An 18,585-nucleotide genomic window follows, 5' to 3' on the forward strand; every position below is an offset into this window, starting at 1 on the left:
GCAAACTCACTCTAAAAACTCATTAAAACTAACTGAATTTGAAAACAAAAATTCACAACGAAATCAAAACTAAAACTAATGAAAAATCCAAAACTATTATAACCTTGCTAGGGAATTCACTGGTCCAATGAGGGTCCTCACAAAGATAGAAGTACAAGAATGTGTGTGTGTGTGTGTGTGTGTGTGTGTGTGTGTGTGTGTGTGTGTGTGTGTGTGTGTGTGTCCATGAGAGAGAGAGATGCAGTGGAAGTATGAGTGTATGTGATACGCACCTAAGTATAACGGTGTAAAATGATAATACACCCTCATACTGTACTCTCACTCATGTTGAGATGATGATGCTCTGAGGATTAATTACTCGTTGTGTCCGTCTGTTTGTTTTCATTCTCTTTGAGGAGTGTAAGTGTGTTGTACAGACCTGATGAACTGTCTGCCTAATGCCTGATTATCTGTTCAGCCAATAAGAGTGAGCAGCAGTACAATGATTAAAATTTTGTTTTTGCTGCATTCTGTTCTATCTAGGTAAAAATGTATCGAAGGAATTTAAAGATGCAGGTGTATAGTGAACATGTCTGCCAGTTCAGTGACAGAGCAAAGATGGAAATTCTCTAACTGTAAAATAGCATGTGGAAAAAGTCAAAAGTAAGTGGTCAAGGCAGTCTTTTCCCTTTGAAAGACCTGACAGCTGAATGAGGTAGAGATTTTATGATGTGGTAGCTTAGTCCTCCTCTGGGGACTCTCCAGCCTCTTCTTCTTCCTCTTCTTCCTGTTATAAAAAACAAGATGGTCTATGTTAATTTAAAAATCTCAGTTCTGTTGCAGAATGCCTATTATACATACATATTCTGTGTGTGTGTGTGTGTGTGTGTGTGTGTGTGTGTGTGTGTGTGTGTGTGTGTGTGTGTGCGCGCGCGTGTGTGTGTGTGTGTGTGTGTGTATATATGTATATTATGCTGCATGGACAGATTGACAAGATTTCTTAAATTAAGATTGTTAAATCTAGAAATAAGCATGTCGAATGCTTACAATAAGAAATCAACTCTTAAAACAAGATCTAACACTTCTAAATCTAAAGTTTATTTTTTATCTTGGTAAGAAACAAATAATCATCAGGTCACTCTGCTCGGGCCAGTTCATCGCTGATTGCACCTTTAATTTATCTTGTTTTAAGAGTTAATTTCTCATTTTAAGCGTTCAACATGCTTATTTCTAGATTTAATAATCTTAATTTAGGAAATCTTGCCAAGTGAAATTATCTGTCTATGCAGCAAGATCATTTCCCTCAGATTTAGTGTTTTTATCTTGTTTTTAGACACACCTTTTTTGCAGTGCTCAGACTTCAGATACAATTCCAAGTCCTGGCACCTGCAAAAGTTCTCAGACCACTCTGCAATTGTCTCTATTATCTATTGATCTCACAAAATGACCATGACTTCTTAACACCGAAAAACAATGTCAATGTAAAGTCAATGGGGAGCCTTTTACATGTTGGGCACATGGATTCCCTTAGATGAGGACTGATTAGGTACTGGGCAAATGCGGGTCTCAGGCTTACACACTCCAACTCCCACATATACACATATGTATACAGCCTGTACCCTTTAGAGGGAAAAGTGGCCACCAGGAAAGTCTCAGGACACACCCCCTCAAAAGTCCACTCACTCTGTGTGTCTCCACTACAAGATAGCCCTCATAGGGATTTAGAGACTCTGGAGGTGACGTATGGTTTTTGTAGCTAACTGTGCACAACGTCAGCAGCTGAAAGCAGCATGGCTAATTATGCACAGCTTCTCTACTGATCATAAACATAGTGAACATTGTGAATTAACGGCATCGCTAACTGTGCACAGAGTGTCCGGTGCTTGTTGTAAACAAACAGAGATCGCTAAGTGAACACCTCCTGCAGCAGCAGCACATACACACTGTACTGCTACAGAGCTAACTGTAGCTAACTGCCGCTAATGGCGGCTCTTCTTAACAAGCCGGCCTCCGGCTCGTTAGCGCTCGTTAAGAAGAGTAAGAAGGAGTCGCTGGATTTGTCTCCAGTCGCTTTCTTGAAAAATAGTCGCTAAGGGGGTCTGAAAAGTTGCTAAATATAGCAACAAAGTTGCTAAGTTGGCAACACTGCTCCATCGGCTTTTACAAATGGTGTGTGTTGTTCCCTGCAAACGCAATAGTTATTACATTTGTGGGAAATCTTGTGTTACATTTGTAGTAGGCAGCAGCTATCATGTTTATGGAAATTGTATTACGTTTGTGGGATTAATGCATTAAAAGCTGCAGATTTTCATTACATTTGTGGCTTATTACGTTTGTGGGCATTATTACAAGTTAACCTTTGACAGGAAATACTCATGTGCATGATATTGTAGGTTATTATTATAACTAGAACTGCTCAGTTGGTGTCCATCGTCAGGCATTAATAGACACTGCGCTGCTAATCAGAATTGAGAATTTACACAGATTATGGTATAATTTATCTTGTTGCATACCAGAGTGGCTTACAGTCTCGGTTAAGGATGATGATGACTACAACCAGAGCTGTTCAGTTACTTGTTCATAAGGTTAATGAAGCAACTAAATTCAACATGGTCACAAAGTGAATGGTTAACCTTTGACAGGAAATACTCATGTGCATGATGAGACATTCCTGATGCAGAACCATTAAGCTGCTATGGTCCTGATTAACGATTAAGTCAGGTCAAGGCCACATTTATTTATGTTAATGCCCCACAAGGTTGTTAGTGGGATTAAAACACATTGGTTTTTGCTCTTTCTACACATTATATTCCCTTTTTTTGCAGCTTTATGGCACATTTGCTACACGTCCTAGTTTGACATGCTATATCTTTTTTTTTTTTTATTAACCAAAAAAATGGTACTATTAGTATACATTCAACAGGTTTGCAACACCCAGTATCTATCAGAGCGTGTCAGTGCCCCAGAGATATAAGAAGAATCAGCTACAAATCAGCTAGAGTTTAAGTTTTGCTTGACATGCATAGCTGTTGTCTGAACAATTATTCATGTTTTCTTTATATTTATATGGTGTGGTATCACTGTAGACACTGAAAAGTGAAGCCAGTGCAGAAGTGCCTAAAAACTTGCATTCTTTCTTATAGCCAGCAAGGGGCGACTCCACTGGTTAAAAAAAGAAGTCCAATGCTATAGATGTCTTCTTCAATACAGCATGATGTTAATTTCATTAATTATGTTACCATTTAGAGTAAAATAGACATGAATGAGGTATGATTTAGGCCTACCTTGCGATTAACAAGTAACTATCACAGCAACCTGTCAATCAGGATAGAGCCCTACAGCAATGTGTATCCGTGGAACTGTGTGGATCTGAACAGCCTTAAACCAAGGTTATAATAGTTTTGGATTTTTCATTAATTTTGGTTTTAATTTTGTTGTCAATTTTTTTTTTCAAATTCAGTTAGTTTTAAGAGTTTTTAGAGTGTGTTTGCTAGTTTTAATTAGTTTTTAGTTTAGTTTTAGTTTAGTTTTAGCGTTAGTTTTAGTTTTTTGTAATGGGGTATTTGTTGGGTGCGAGATTCAATAAGGTCACAATAAATGTTGCCTTTATTTCCTTTGTCTGATCCATCTCAGCCCCAATAAGTTTATTAAGTCATAAAACCAGATAGATGAAATATGTTTCACATCAACTAAAAAGGTTTATGTATGATAAAAGTTGACAAATATGACATTTTCACTATAATTTTAGTTAGTTTCGTAACCACATAATACAGTTTCAGTTAGTTATCGTTTTTGTAAAAACTCTCGTTTTTATTTTTATTTCAGTTAACAAAAAGTTTTTTCAATTCTAGTTTTTGTTATTTCGTTAGTTTTCGTTAACTATAGTAACCTTGCCGTAAACTTGTTTTTGGGTGGTGTCTGTGCTTTCGTCTTGGAACTTCGACCCCACCAGGCTTGTAGCCACCCTGTCATTTAAATATGGTAATTTCTGGCTTCACAAAAACAAAATGGCATTCAAAACTGTAGTCTACAAACCAATGGGTGATGTCTCAGTGGCTACGTCTACTTCTTTTATGCAGCCTATAGAAGACACCATTAGAGGACTGATGCTGCAGCTGCTGTATTACTGATGTGCTGCTTTCGTTCCACAGCCAGTAAAAAATAGGTGTTAAACTCCTTTTATACTTGTAGATTATGGGGTTATGTCATACAGATGGTGACAAGGCTTCCTAACGATTGGGATTTAACATAAAGCTCCTCTCTAAATCTGTTTCTGTGCCTGTATTTGTATCTATTCCATTAAAATCATGAAGAAAAGGTTCTGTCTGCACTGTAAAGACAACAATGACCTGAACTACTTTTGATACTGAGGAAAATGTATAAACATTTTGATTATGAGGCAAGATCTGAACGTATAAGGAGCATCTTTCTTATACTATTTAAGGAAGTTTATTCAAATGTTTACCCAAGATACTGCTATCACTGGAAAAAGTATGTTTTCAGATTCCAGAAGTGTGTGTAGTCGGCTCGGTGGGTTTTCAACTCAAAGAAGAAGAAGTCATTTTTATATATATATATATATATATATATATATATATATATATATATATATACATACACATATATACACAGTAGTGCAAATGAAGGCTACATTATGTTCATCAACATTACACTGAAAAAAGTGTAACATGCAGTTGTTCATTCAAACTAATAACTGCCATTTAAAAGAGGATAAAATTATTGATTTGATTGTAAAACTCATTCTTTTTGCATTTAGAGACATCAAGTTTGATTTATACTGAACTAAATATACGTCCTAAGGACCCAAAAGTGAGAGTTTTTGATTTCTCTCAAGTTTTTTTTCTTCTTCATGACCTGCAGGTAGTATTTTTAGTTTGAGTGGAAAGTCAGTCAGACCGTGTATGTAATATGTTGCATATAGTTCATATGTTTGACCAAGGGTCTTTTTATAGAGTTTATAAGGTGGGAAACAAAAATTAGTTAAGTCAAATAAAATGTGAAAAATATAGTTTGGGTATATGTAAATAAATTAACTGGTGTCAATGGAAACATTAATTCAGTTAAAAGTGAATATATTAGGTTGGTTCAATATAAATGTATTAGTTTGGTTCAATAACTAAAATGTTAAGAAAATAATTTGAATCAAGCCAAAGAATTAAGGTTGAGTCAAGTGCAGTATTATTGTTTACATCAACATAAAATAATCAGGTCATAAGAAGTTACTCAATTTAGATTCTATGAAGTCAAATATTTTCGATGTGATATCTGGACATAATTTTTTTTAGTTTGAGCAAGGTTGTACTTTTTTCAGTGTACAGTATGTGCGCTGTAGATGAACAAGGTGAAAATGGTGGCTCCCAAACCCCAAATTCACACTTTTCCCAGAAGAAGTGGAGCTTGGTTTTTCAAAGTGCATGTTGACCACTGTGACAACAACGGGGGGGTAGAAAAAACATGTTCCTCCTCTCTCCTCAGATGAAATGGATTTCATTTTCCACATGGCTTCTTTTTATCCAGGGAGGCTAACTGACACAATTTATAACCCTCTTACTTTCCCAGGCCGTGGTGGTGCACCTCCAACTCCATTCATTAGTGCACACACTTCAGTCTTGAAAGGCCTGCTAAATGCTACCATGTGTGACAAGGGCAAATGAGAGCAGGAGAGGAAAAGGGTGGTGGTAGCATGGACAAAAAATAAGCTCTAATGATATTGCCATACAGTTTTTCAAACACTTTTTGTACTACAAAGAATATATCCATGGCTACAACGGATATTTACTTAACCTTGTGATGGTTTTTACTACCAAACAGATCATCATCAAGCACTTTTAGACTTAGCAGGACTGTATTGTTTGTCGGGGGATTCCCAAACCCTAATTGATCAATTTTACAACAAACGATTCATATTTTAATTTCCTGTCAACACATGATCCAGCCTCAGTTAGGTTTAAAACCATACAGTGTTCAAACGAGACTACTAAACTCACCACATCTGAAGACAAAAGTCTGCATAGCTGCTCAAACCACACTTTTTAAGTAAACTTGAAAAAGCATTATTCTAGGGCTGGGCGATATATCCATATAAAAGATATATCTATCTATTAAAAAGTACATATATTTTTAAATGTGATATGGAATTAGACCATATCACATATATCAATAAAGTTTAAAAATATATATTTCTTTATATATAAATGCTGCCCTTACTAGGGTTTGTCATATTTAGTTATTTTGTAATGTTCGTTCATCTTTTCTTATATCAATATTTTTATTTTGGAAAAAGTTTGGCCTATTTTATTTCATAGGCTATTTTTTTAAAGATATATTTTTATTTAAATGTGCACTTTATGGAGCTTTGATTTGAAGGAAAAAAAGGTCCTCCTGTTATACAGAATGTATAATAAATAAATAAAAGAAAAGAAATATAAAGAATAAAATAAAAAGTTTCAACAAAACTACTAGTGACATGTCATATTTGGCTTTGACTTTAACTGAACATTTGCTCTCACTTTGTGATAAAAAATATCGGGATATATATCGTTCAATGATATTCAGCAAGAAGTTGAGGAGAGTTGCCTTGGCAGAGGCTAAAACATTGGTTCTCATCCAGGTGTCCAGGGGCTTCCAGGGGTCCTTGAGGGAGTTCCAGGGAGTCCCCAGAAAAATGAGGAATAGTTTATTCTCACTATGTAATTCCCTTCAGAAGTGAGCCCAATGTAAGAGTGATAAGAGTGACTATTCTAATCATAGGTTTAACTTCCACCTTCGTTATCTCCTGTATTGTAACTGACAACTATATAATTAATGTCTTAATTACACTACTGGTCAAAAGTTTTAGAACACACTAACTTTTCCAGAATTTAATTGAAAATTATGCAGTTTAATGTCTCAGTGTACTCTGAAATTAATGCACATTTGCAACATTTAAAATTCTTGATTGAGCATGATAGTGTTTTGAAAGTAAAAAAAAGTTTCAAAATCACATTTTATGTTGGACCAAAGGACTAAAAAAAGACACAAAATGACAAAAAAAGACACCAAAAGACACAAAATGACTAAAAAAAGACACAAAATGACTTACAAAGACATGAAAAGAATTTAAAAATGGACAAAATAGCCAGAGACTCCATAGAGTTAAGTTGTTAACCCATTTCTTGTTCCCTGAAAAAGGCCTACTTGTATAATTCTGAAATGTACATTATTTTTCAGTTTTGGTTAAGCTTACCTTTTTTTATTTACCTCTGGCAGTTCACCACTTACCTTTGTACCCTTTCAAGCTGTTCATTTGACTTGAACTGCTTGAATTTCAATAAAAAACTGGAAAAGTTGGGGTGTTCTAAAACTTTTGACCGGTAGTGTATATCTACAACTAAACTCTTTTTAAATGGTCTCTGAAGCTTTTTTTTTTTACTAATGGACTATTATATTATTCATCTGAATCCAATTCGGAGCAGTATGATTTTGTTTTCAGGGGTTCAGGTCATCTGTCTAATGGGCTTTCAGTCCAGTGGGACTATTGGGGTTTCGAAAAAATAATATGGCGTTGAAGATATCACCCAGGACTCCATGGTCAGATCATGGTCAAGTGATTTCCCTGAACAAATCTTAGCATGCTAAGGCTGCGTTTACATGATGACAGTCTGAAGAGAAGACGCAAAAGTGGCGTCACGTCTTCACTTTTTATTTCACGTTTAGACAAGCCTTTTCAGGAGGAAATCAGCATGCATACGGTGACGCAAAACTGTGTGGAATTGGATTGGGTATGCATGCCAGGCGGCATCACTTGGTCTCTGAAGCAAAAAAAATCCTAATGGACTATTATATTATTCATCTGAATCCCCCCCAACACCAATCTCTCACTGTCAGTGGCTTGACTATAACCTACCCCATTGATATGGTGTTCTCCACAACTGTCACAAGTGATAGCTGTCTTCAGGTACTATTATACTACTTGTGGAATGGTTTGTGGTAAGTGCTGACACCTTTTGACATAAAGACTCTTGTAAGATGATCTGCCAGTTGAGCCATAAAAGACAGTCCCACTTTAAAGAGTAACTTATCCTGGGTGCAACTGCCATGAAACTACCATAGAATGTAGAAAACACTGCATTTCAACCTGGTGTTAAGCTGCCCCTTAAGATTAGGGTTTGATTTCATTAATTCACTCCCAACCTTTTGGCCCTGTTCCTACCTTCCCCTACAAAGGGGTCAAAGCCCTTGACCGGGAGTCAATGGACAGCCAGAGAAAGGAGAACAATCAAGTCCAAAGCCAGAGATCTCTTGAACAAAGACGGTTCAGTCAATGAAAATTATCATTGAGCTCTACCCTATTGTTGTTTCCTAATTTCATACTATAAATTCAGGCTCTGCTCACTATCTGGGCAGATAAATGAATCAGAAGTTATAAAAATGTATAAACATCATTAATTCACTTTCTCTTTACAAGGAGCTAAAATGAATACCAAATTATGTTAAATCATGTTCACTGAGTTAGTGTCCGTTTGAATTGTAAGAAATCATAAATTATCTTTCAGAGAGAGCAGATGTAAACTTGGCTCTACTTAATGTAAGAACATATAATGGATGTTTTCAGCTGGAAATAGTTGAATTTATTTGACTCATTAGTCATTTAAAATAAATAAAAAAATGATCAAGGCTGTGGCTCAGTTGGTAGAGCGTTCGTCCAGTAACCGGAAGGTATGTATCTTTGTGCAAGATACTGAACTCCAAATTGCTCCTGATGCTGCGTTCATCGGTGTGTAAATAAATTCCCAATGGTGGCACCAGTCTGCCCTGGTAGCCTCTGCCACCAGTATGAATGTGTGTGTGAATGGGTGAATGAGGATAGTGTGTAGTGTAAAGCACTTTGAATAAAAGCGCTATATAAGTGCACTCCATTTACCAAACAGACTTCCTATAATTCAGTTGCCATACAGTGACGTTTCACATCTTACTTTACTTCATTTAATTTGGTTCACAGAAGAGCTTAAGTTAAATATCAGCCGGATTGACATACAAAGTAGTACGTCTTGATTTAGAGTATCATCTCCTCCCTGCTCTGCCCCTCTTCCCTCCTCGGCCCCCTGCCACATCTCCCTCCCACCACTACTAACATCACTGATTCAGGGACTGCACATTTCACTTTATTATTATTTATATATATATTTTTGCACTATCTACCTCTTGTTTGCACTATTTGAATGTCTGTTTGAGTGTCTGTCTGTTTTTTTTGCTTGTTTGCACCGTGGGTCCGAGAGGACAGCAATTTCATTTGTGTCATGTGTTTATGTGGCATACTTGACAATAAAGTGAACTGAACTGAACTGAACTGAATCATCTGCGTAATCTGGAGCCTAGATTTGCTAAAATTAGCAAAAAATATTAAACCAGTTGTCTTTGTCCCCAACAACTCCACTGTATTTTTTTTTTTTTTATCAACGGGCCATTCGGAGCAGTATGATTTTGGTTTCAGGGGTTCAGGTCATCTGTCTAATGGGCTTTCAGTCCAAAGGGACTTTTTTTTTGATTATTGGGGTTTCGAAATATAATGTGCCGTGGAAGATATCAACCAGGACTCTATGGTCAGGTCATGGTTAATTGATTCCCCTGAACAAATCTTAGCATACTATGGCTACGTTTACATGATGACGGCCTGAAGAGAAGACGCAAAAGTGGCGTCGCATCTTCACTTTTTATTCCGAGTTTAGACAAGCTTTTTCAGGAGGAAGTCTGCTGCATACGGTGACGCAAAAGTGTGTGAATTGGATTGGGTATGCATGCCAGACGGCATCACTTAAAGCGATAAGAGCATCTTTGGGCATGTGGAAGTTTTCACGCCACGCATTTTCATCAGCTACTCCTTCCACAAAGTTCTCCACCATCCACTAGATCTCCCAGGTCTCGTCCAAAGCCGTATGGCTCGCCTCCCACCAATTGGTGCATCCAAAATGTGATAGAGGTAATTACAGATCCTTCTCTGTTCACTAATACTATCTGTTCATATCCTGTAGATTTGGTGGAAAGACTCCTGTAAGTTTATTAGAGCTGCCAGAGCAGCTTGAAGGTCCGACGCATGGAAATAATCCCACATGTTTATTTATTTCCCTGTACTGGAGCATGGATGTGACGTAAACGCGTACGCGACGTGATCAGATCTGAGCAGAGTTTTGTGTCTTGGCAGTGTAGACGGACACGCTACGGCGGAGCGGATTACAGTTTTACACTCTGGAGGGTGGTTTCACATTTTTGCGTTTTTTAGCCCCAAGAACACCGTCACCTTCTAAACGAAAGGCACTTCCCATAAAATATTTTGTCGTTTTTACCTGAAAGCGTCCTCGTGTAAACGGGACCTAAGTCCAGTATGACTTAAGTTACTTTGCCAAGTTTGTTCGTGTGGGTGACATTTACACCGAGGCGACAAATTGGTAGGTTTTAGGGCAAAAATGCTGGGCTGTCGGCATGTTTCTCTTTGTTATCCCTTGCTTGAGGTCCGAGGCCATTTACGACGGGTGGCTTGAAGATAGCCTGACTTCGCAATGGCAAAATAGTGGAAATGCGTCTCTTGGTGAACACAGTATTAGTACCAGGTGGTCTTATGCTGCCCAGACCACCTACAGATTTGTTCTGGGCAGTCCGATCTCAATGTGTCTTGGTGTATTCACACTGGTATTTAGAGCTGTCCACTTGTGATCGGATCACCCAAGATGCATGTCAATACCAGGTTTTAACAGGGCCTGTTGTAGCTGACTCTTCTTCTTCTGTCATCCTCACTGTTCATTAGCCTTAGTTTGGCTGAGCCATCAATGAGGAGAGATATTCAGACTGTTGGGGGAAAAAAGGAACACCGGAGCACGGAAAAATAGCAGACCAGATTGGTAGCAGTAGTGGAAACTTCAATGGGGAGCAGTGCTTTGTGCATGTGTAAAGTTGTAGCTTTCTGTTTGGTCATGTATCCACCCCACCCCACCCCAAGCACTGGAATGAAAGGGGTTTGAGGTTTTGTACGGGCTAGTATTGGTGGGGCTGAGATAAAGCAGCCTATCAAAGTGGGAGAGCTAAATGACATTTTTATGGCTTGCAGCTCACAGGGCCTCACAGCGCCTCCCAACTACCTCAGCCCTGTTCCCACACAGCCACAAATCAGAGCCGAGTTATGCATTCACACCAAGAAGTGGCCCGCACCAGTGAACAGAGGGAGGCTGGTGGATTCCTGGAGTGTGAGGGAATGCTGGGGGTGGGGGTCCTGTGTCATGTTGCACTCACTTATTACCATTCTGCTTTCATTCTCCCTCTGATGTAGGTGCTCACACCAGCAGCACAAAACAGCATCTAATTATCTGCAGCATATGAACAGTCAGATATGGAGGAACAGCACTTCAGGAATTTCTCTCGAAGAGGATATCTCATGTCTCAGCTCATCTTTGTCATGCAAAAGCCACTCCTGTATTTATAGATGTAACTTGTGCCACAGTTCTCATCTGGCCAAACCTTTTATAAGAAAAAGCCAGCTCTGGTGTAAGCTTCAGCGCCATGCAGGTATTCTGTGACAGAAACTAAATTATATGGATGTTCCAAGCTTCTGGGAAGCATCTTTCCATCCCTCAAACTGATGACAAAGCCAGTACACACAAGACACTAAAAATACATGACCCACAACACATGAAAAAAATTGGAATAACTTATATTTATATACTTATATACTTCTAGTGCAGGGGTCTCAAACTCAAATTACCTGGGGGCCGCTGGAGGCAGTATCAAAATTACCCAAAAAAGACACAAAATTACTAAAATAAACACACAAAATTACAGAAAAAAACTAAATTACTTATAAAAGATACAAAATGACCAAAAAAATGACACAAAATTACTAAAAAAAAGACACAAAATGACCCAAAAAAGACACAAAATGACCAAAAAAACACTAAATTACCCAAAAAATACACAAAATTATTTTTAAAAAAACTAAATTACTCAAAAAAGACACAAAATGACCAAAAAAAGACAAAATAACCAAAAAAAGACACAAAATTACCAAAAAAGAGGGACCTTCCACACACAACACGGTAAAGTGCCATTCATATAAAACTCACATGAAACTTTCATATCAAGGTGGGGGCCACAAAATATCGTCACAAGGGCCACAATTGGCTCACGGGTCGCGAGTTTGAGACCCCTGCTCTCGTGGTTAGGATAATTATCTCATCTGTTTTGCAATGGCAAACGAGGTGAATGGCAAACTTGTTTTGCTGTTATGTTTGGAGGACAACACAATCACATCAAACATAGTCATGTTCTTCTGTCACCACAGTGTGATAGCACATAACTTCATGTGAAACTGACTTTAACCCAAGAGCACCTTGGTCATAGTTTGGGGCATTTGTATATTAGGATGAGGAGGTAGAGGAAATTGTCCAAAAATCACAGGGTTGGTCATTCAATTCCCATCTCCACATGTTAAATTGTCCCTGGGCAATGGCCCCTGACTCCTAATTAGGGCATCGGTGCAATCGCACCGAGCACTGGTCCCATACAGCAATAGCTGTAGGGACCAGTGCTCGGTTCTACTGTTATACTTGATGAGTTGCAGGACAAATTATATATCAAAACGTGCGGTTTGATCGGGATCGGTGTGCTATTACTTTTCTCTACAGAATATGAATTTTGGGCAGAAAAACTGCCCAAAATTTTGCATTGAAATGAATGGGACGGCCGACAAAAAATGAGCGAAAAAGAGCAATAATTTGAGATTTTTAAACGTCTACTAAGACACAAGTCTTGTGTATCGGTGTATTAATCCATGTTTTGATAGGTCATATAGTTTTTTATCAATCCCTGTTCAATGACCATGATCATTTTTGGAGAATTTCTGATAATATGGGTGTGTATTGCACGGAATGTTCATGTCACAGTGTGTGACATCATCGCCAGAGTGTAGAGGGAGAGAATAAATTGTCAAAAAATACATTTGAAAACTGCGCTCCAGGCCGTAAATTCCACTCTACAGACAAAATTTATACATAAAATCAAAGTCAAAATATTGATTTTTTTCACAAAAAATGAGAGAAATGTCCGCCAGCGGATTGCCGTAGCAACTGTTGTTGAGGATTGTGGGTAATGTAGGCCTTTCCGCTATCCAAAACAAACGAATAAAAGTTTATTTCTCAGAATCGAAGGGAAAAAAAAATGATACTGAGAGCCACAACATGAAGCTATTTTATTGTTGAATTATCAGTGAGACTTTGATGTGTTTGTGTTGAGAAATGTTGATGATGTCATTAAAAGAAATCCTTAAAATAGTGAGAAAATACTTCCGTGCACAGGGTCCTGGGTTCTCCAATCAGATTGTCGCTCGCAGCGTCATGTAGGGCCGTGGTCGGGATATTATTGGAGTGAATAGACGGCTGTAGCCTCTGCTCTAAGCGTTTCTCAGCGCCGCGAGCGGGTTTATATTGGAGTCAATTGAGAACCCAGAGCGTTTCACACAGACGTGGAAGGGTACCCTTTGCGTCAGCATGATACGTCTAGGGGTGTGACAAATCGTCGGTATATTGCGCTTTGGGAATGAGAACGGGTTGCTCTCCCAAGCCACACCCATAACGGCTCACTAGAGGGAATAGTACCTAATGGAAAGGCGCCTATAGTGACCTTCACCACTGCTCATTCAAGAAAGTTTACCACAACAAGATATTATTAGTGTACATTATGAAATGCACAATAGATTACGGATGTTGGTTTCTGGCTGCTAGTGTAGTTAGCTTAGCTAGCAAGCCTTAATTTATGCCTTCATTTATGTTGTGATTCAGGAGTTGATAAGCAGACAGCAATAGCGAGCTAGCCCTTTAGCTGTTAAAAGTTGTTCTACATTAATGATAGGAAAACCACAGCAAGTGCTATATTTGAGTCACACGTGCCTAAGACAGGAAATTCAAAGACTTACAAAGCTGAGATGATCTAAACACAGTATTTGGCAGCCTTGTGTTGTAGCTCCAGTCTAGAAGTGTGTGCGTGTGTGTTATTGTGTGTTATTGTGTGTGTGTGTGTGTGTGTGTGTGTGTGTGTGTGTTATTGCGTTTTTGTGCAATCCGTAAGATCTTACCTTAACAAGCTTTTTCTGGACAACTTGCTGCGGCTGCAAGAGAGCAGAAGGAAGAGGTTAGTGTTGTTCCTTCACTTGGTATAATTAACAAGAAGGACAGTTTTTGGTGGTCATTAAACAAATATGCCATATGGTGGCTAGACAGAAATATAAGCCTGACTGGGTCACGATTTGACAGGAAATGAAAGTGACAAACAAGAGTAGCACAGGGGGTAATGTGAAATGCACAGTGCGTCCTGACTCAGTTTAAAACAATGTACAGTAACTACATCTGCAGTAATTGGTCTATTGAGAGTCCAGTGAGATTGATGACCACCTGAAATCTGACAGTTGCCCAGTTAGGTGTGATAAATTCACCTCTGTACAGGCCTTTTTAAGATATATTATTTAAGACATGAGTGACTATAATTCACTCAAGCTATAATTCTTGCTTTATTTTATTCACTACAATAAATTGTCTTCTTCCCGCTAATGCAACACAATGGCCATAGTGAGATTGTGTATCTACTTGCAACACATGACACATGGCACAGGAAGAAAAAGACATTTCTTTTGCTTTTAAAAATAGTCCAATAATAACCAAAACCTGAGCCTGGAACTTTACAAAGTATTTGTCAGTCCATGTCCCTCCTCATAGGATATGCTGGAGGGTGCTGGAATAGCTGTCTATCAGGCCAGTAACTCAATTCTGCCGGTAGTCCATCACTGGAAAACATAACTGATGTCTCCAGTATGAAGAAAAGTGGAATTTATGGGTCCATGTTACTTACTCATATAGACATTCGCACACACATTCACACCTACCAGCAATTACAAGGATCTAGTCAATGCAATATAAGGAAATAGTGGGTGTAGTCTTAGGGCTGGGCGATATGGACCAAAAGTCATATCCCGATATATCTAGGCTATATTTTTATTGCAAAGCGATGCAAATGTTCAGTCAAAGTCAAATATGACATGTCACAAGTAGTTTTATTGAAACTGTTTGTTTAAGTGAACATAAATACTGAATAATAACAGAAGTACCTTTTTAAACAAATAAAAAAATCAAAGCTCCATAAAGTGCATATTTAATTTAAAAAAATATCTTAAATAAAAATAGCCTATGAAATAAAATAGGCCAATCTTTTTCTGAAATAAATATATTTATATGAGAAAAGAATAACAAACATGATAAATGAACTAAATATGACAAACCCTAGTAAGGGCAGCATTTATATATAACAAAAAAAAAATTAAACTATATCAATATATAAGATATGGTCTTATTCCATATCACATTTAAAAATATATAGATATATCTTTTGTAACGATATATATTGCCCAGCCCTATGATGTCTACCATTGGTTTTGAAGCCTCAAATTCAACTTTATAACCGTCAGCATTTTGGTTTTTGCTCACTGCCATGTAGATTTTTTTTTCCCCTCCAAACTACAGCATGCGCGTAATCCATCTGGAGCCAGAATTATCCTTAGTCATCAGGTAACATGACTGTTAGCTTGCTAGCTTGGTTAGCAAGGGACAATTGGGTAACACTTTACAATAAGCATCATTTATAAAAAAACAGATAGTTTATTAATGTTTAATCATCATTTATAAACCATTTATAGGCCATTTAGAATGGTAAAAACATAATTTATTAATGTTTAACTAACTACATAATTTATAAATGGCAAATAGATGGTATTTTAATGTAAGTTTCTAGTTAATTTACCATTAACAAACAATTAAATTATAACTAATAGTTTATTAATAGTTTTAGTTGTACTCATTATAACATTTTTAACACCATATTAAGTATGTTAATGATTTTTAAATTATTCATATACCTTTAAGAAATTGGTTGAAAACATTTAAAGATTAAATATGTATACCACATTGTAAATGGTTAATAATTGGTTTATAAACCATCTATAAACATCACTTAGTTGGTTATTGTAAAGTGTTACCGACAATTGTTATTACAAAATGAACAGCTGACTCCTTAAAATATTTTTTAGTCCAAATGAACACAGAACAAGACATTTTTAAGCTACCAAAATGATACAATGAAGTTTGATGAACTGAAAACAAAAGTTTCTATCGAGGTTGGGCTCTACTAAAAGCCTACTGTCATAGCCCCAGAGGAACCCCAACAAACATATATACATTTGACAATATCTGATATTTCTGTCCATGTGTTATTGACCCAGTTTTATTGGTACTCTACAGCAGCTTTTCTCAACCTTGGGGTCCCAACCCCAATTGGGGTCGCGAGATGATTTCTGGGGGTTGCCAAATCATTTTGGAAGTCAGCTCTGTCTCCACTGTGTAAAGGTGTTTATGTGTTAATGTGTTTTAGTCTATTTGGTCGTTTTGTCTTTTTTTGTCATTTTGTGTCTTTTTTTTGTCATTTTGTGTCTTTTTGTGGTTATTTTGTGTCTTTTTGTGGTTATTTTGGTCATTTTGTGTCTTTTTTGGCCATTTTGATCATTTTGTGGTCAATTTCTTTCTATTTTAGTCATTTTTTTCCTTTTTTGTCATTTTGTGTCTTTTTTTGTCATTTTGTTTCTTTTTTGGGCCATTTTGTGTCTTTTTTTTGTCATTTTGTGTATTTTCTGGTCGATTTGAGTCCTTTTTTGCTTAATTTTATGTAATTTTTTGATCATTTTGTGTCATTTTTTGGTCAGTTTGATTCTTTTCTGGGTAATTTTGTGTCTTTTCTGACAAATCCCAAAGAATCAAGTTCTTACTTTCCAAGGAGTCTCTGGCTTGAAGCTGACTGTTAAACACTCAGGAGGTCAGAATGGACCTTTAAACTTATAGCAAAGGACTTAGAATAAAAGTAACAATAAAATATAAAAAAAATATATAAATATAGATTCTGTGTGCGTGCGATTGTGTTCAGTGAGCGGGGATCATGGACAACATGCATGTTAAATTGGGGGTTGCGACTCAAAAAGGTTGAGAACTACTGGTCTACAGTGCTGAGATCACATACACATAGAGATTTGAACCTGCCTTCAGCCTGGTCAGTAACAGAGTCATTAAACAGTTTAATGATTGCAGGCAAAGAGCCAAACAGAAGCAGCAGCACACCACAGGAGCATTCTGGCTACAACACAGTTATGCTGCATGACGTATATAGAGGATGCAGCTGCCTCTCACACTTCACAATCTTGGCACACTGTGACTGTGTGGATGTCTTATTTGGATGACAATCATTCTCACCAAAGTCACATGTACAAACTCTTTAAATAGAATCAGTTGGGAATTCATTATGAAGTTCAATTAGTTGAGATATTATCCACCAAGGTGTCAGTAAGATTGTGAATGGGGCTTGTTTGTGCTTGCATCTGTTTGTTTTTTTTGTTTGTTTTTTTTCGTGATTGCATTTATGAGCAATATATTTATTGTTTTGGCACTTTTACACTCAATGACAGACACGACTCAATCTTTCAGCAAGAGTTACTACAACAACAAACAGGACAAGCCAATAAGATAGAAATGGATAAAGTAATAAACAACACTGAGCACGAGCAATCAGTCACATTCATTTTACAAGATTTTTTATAATTTTGTATTATTGTGCAATAATACAATACAGTGATGTGGACAGACCGACAAATAGTGCAATAATACAATACAGTGACATAGACAGACGGAGTGAACATTAAACAACGACAATGATGGTACCCCTGTGTGTGTGTGTGTGTGTGTGTGTGTGTGTGTGTGTGTGTTTGTGTGTGTGTGTGGGTGTGTGTGTGTGTGTGTGTGCGTTTCAGTTATAGATCTAGCAGTTAAGTATTAATATATAATTTTTTTTTTAAATGCTTGCATCTCTTGATATGAAAATAGCACAGGCAAGTGCTGTGGTACTTCTGACTTGACGCACCTTCTACTACAGCTCTCCTCCCTCTTTGGCACAGCGGTGGGTGACCAAATTACAAATGAAACAGGTGAAACAACACCGACAACATGTCATGTTGATACACATACCTTGATGTTTTAGAGGCTGCTCCACTTTATTGTGTGCTTGTGTGTTTTAAGTAAAGTATCAAATCTAATGTACAAGGCAGCTCTTAGCGTTTGTATGACATGCAGAGGGGTTTCAACCAACTCTAAGGCAAACCCATCAGCTGCAATATTATCAGAGTGAGTGCTCAGTAGGGCTGGGTGATATATCAATATAAAAGAAATATCAATATATTTTTAAATATAATGTGGAATTAGACCATATCGCATATCGATATAGTTCAAATTTTCTTTATTTCTTTATAAATAAATACTGCTCTTACTACGGTTTGTCATATTTAGTTCTTTTGTAATGTTCGTTATTCTTTTCTCATATAAATAAATGTATTTTGCAAAGAGATTGGCTTATTTTATTTCATAGGCTATTTTTATTTAAGGTATTTTTTTTATTTAAATGTGCACATTATGGAGCTTTGATTTTTTTTAAAGGTACTCCTGTTATTATACAGTATTTATGTTCACTTAATTAAACGGT

At 37.2% G+C, this 18,585-nt stretch overlaps 1 protein-coding gene across 1 annotated transcript in view; it reads right to left on the reverse strand.

Annotated features, from left to right (window-relative positions):
• Positions 1–234: 234 nt before the first annotated feature.
• hmga2 (high mobility group AT-hook 2) overlaps positions 235–18,585 on the reverse strand; it is a 73,956-nt gene continuing 55,605 nt past the window's right edge. Inside the window, exons 4-5 of the mRNA XM_059325835.1 lie at positions 14,096–14,128; positions 235–766 (exon numbers count right to left, since the gene is read on the reverse strand). Coding sequence (XP_059181818.1) covers positions 719–766; positions 14,096–14,128 — 81 coding nt within the window. The 3' untranslated portion in view covers positions 235–718. The remainder of the gene's footprint in view (positions 767–14,095; positions 14,129–18,585) is intronic.

The sequence above is a fragment of the Centropristis striata genome, chromosome 22 (assembly GCF_030273125.1).
Source record: "Centropristis striata isolate RG_2023a ecotype Rhode Island chromosome 22, C.striata_1.0, whole genome shotgun sequence".
Classification (NCBI taxonomy): domain Eukaryota; kingdom Metazoa; phylum Chordata; class Actinopteri; order Perciformes; family Serranidae; genus Centropristis; species Centropristis striata.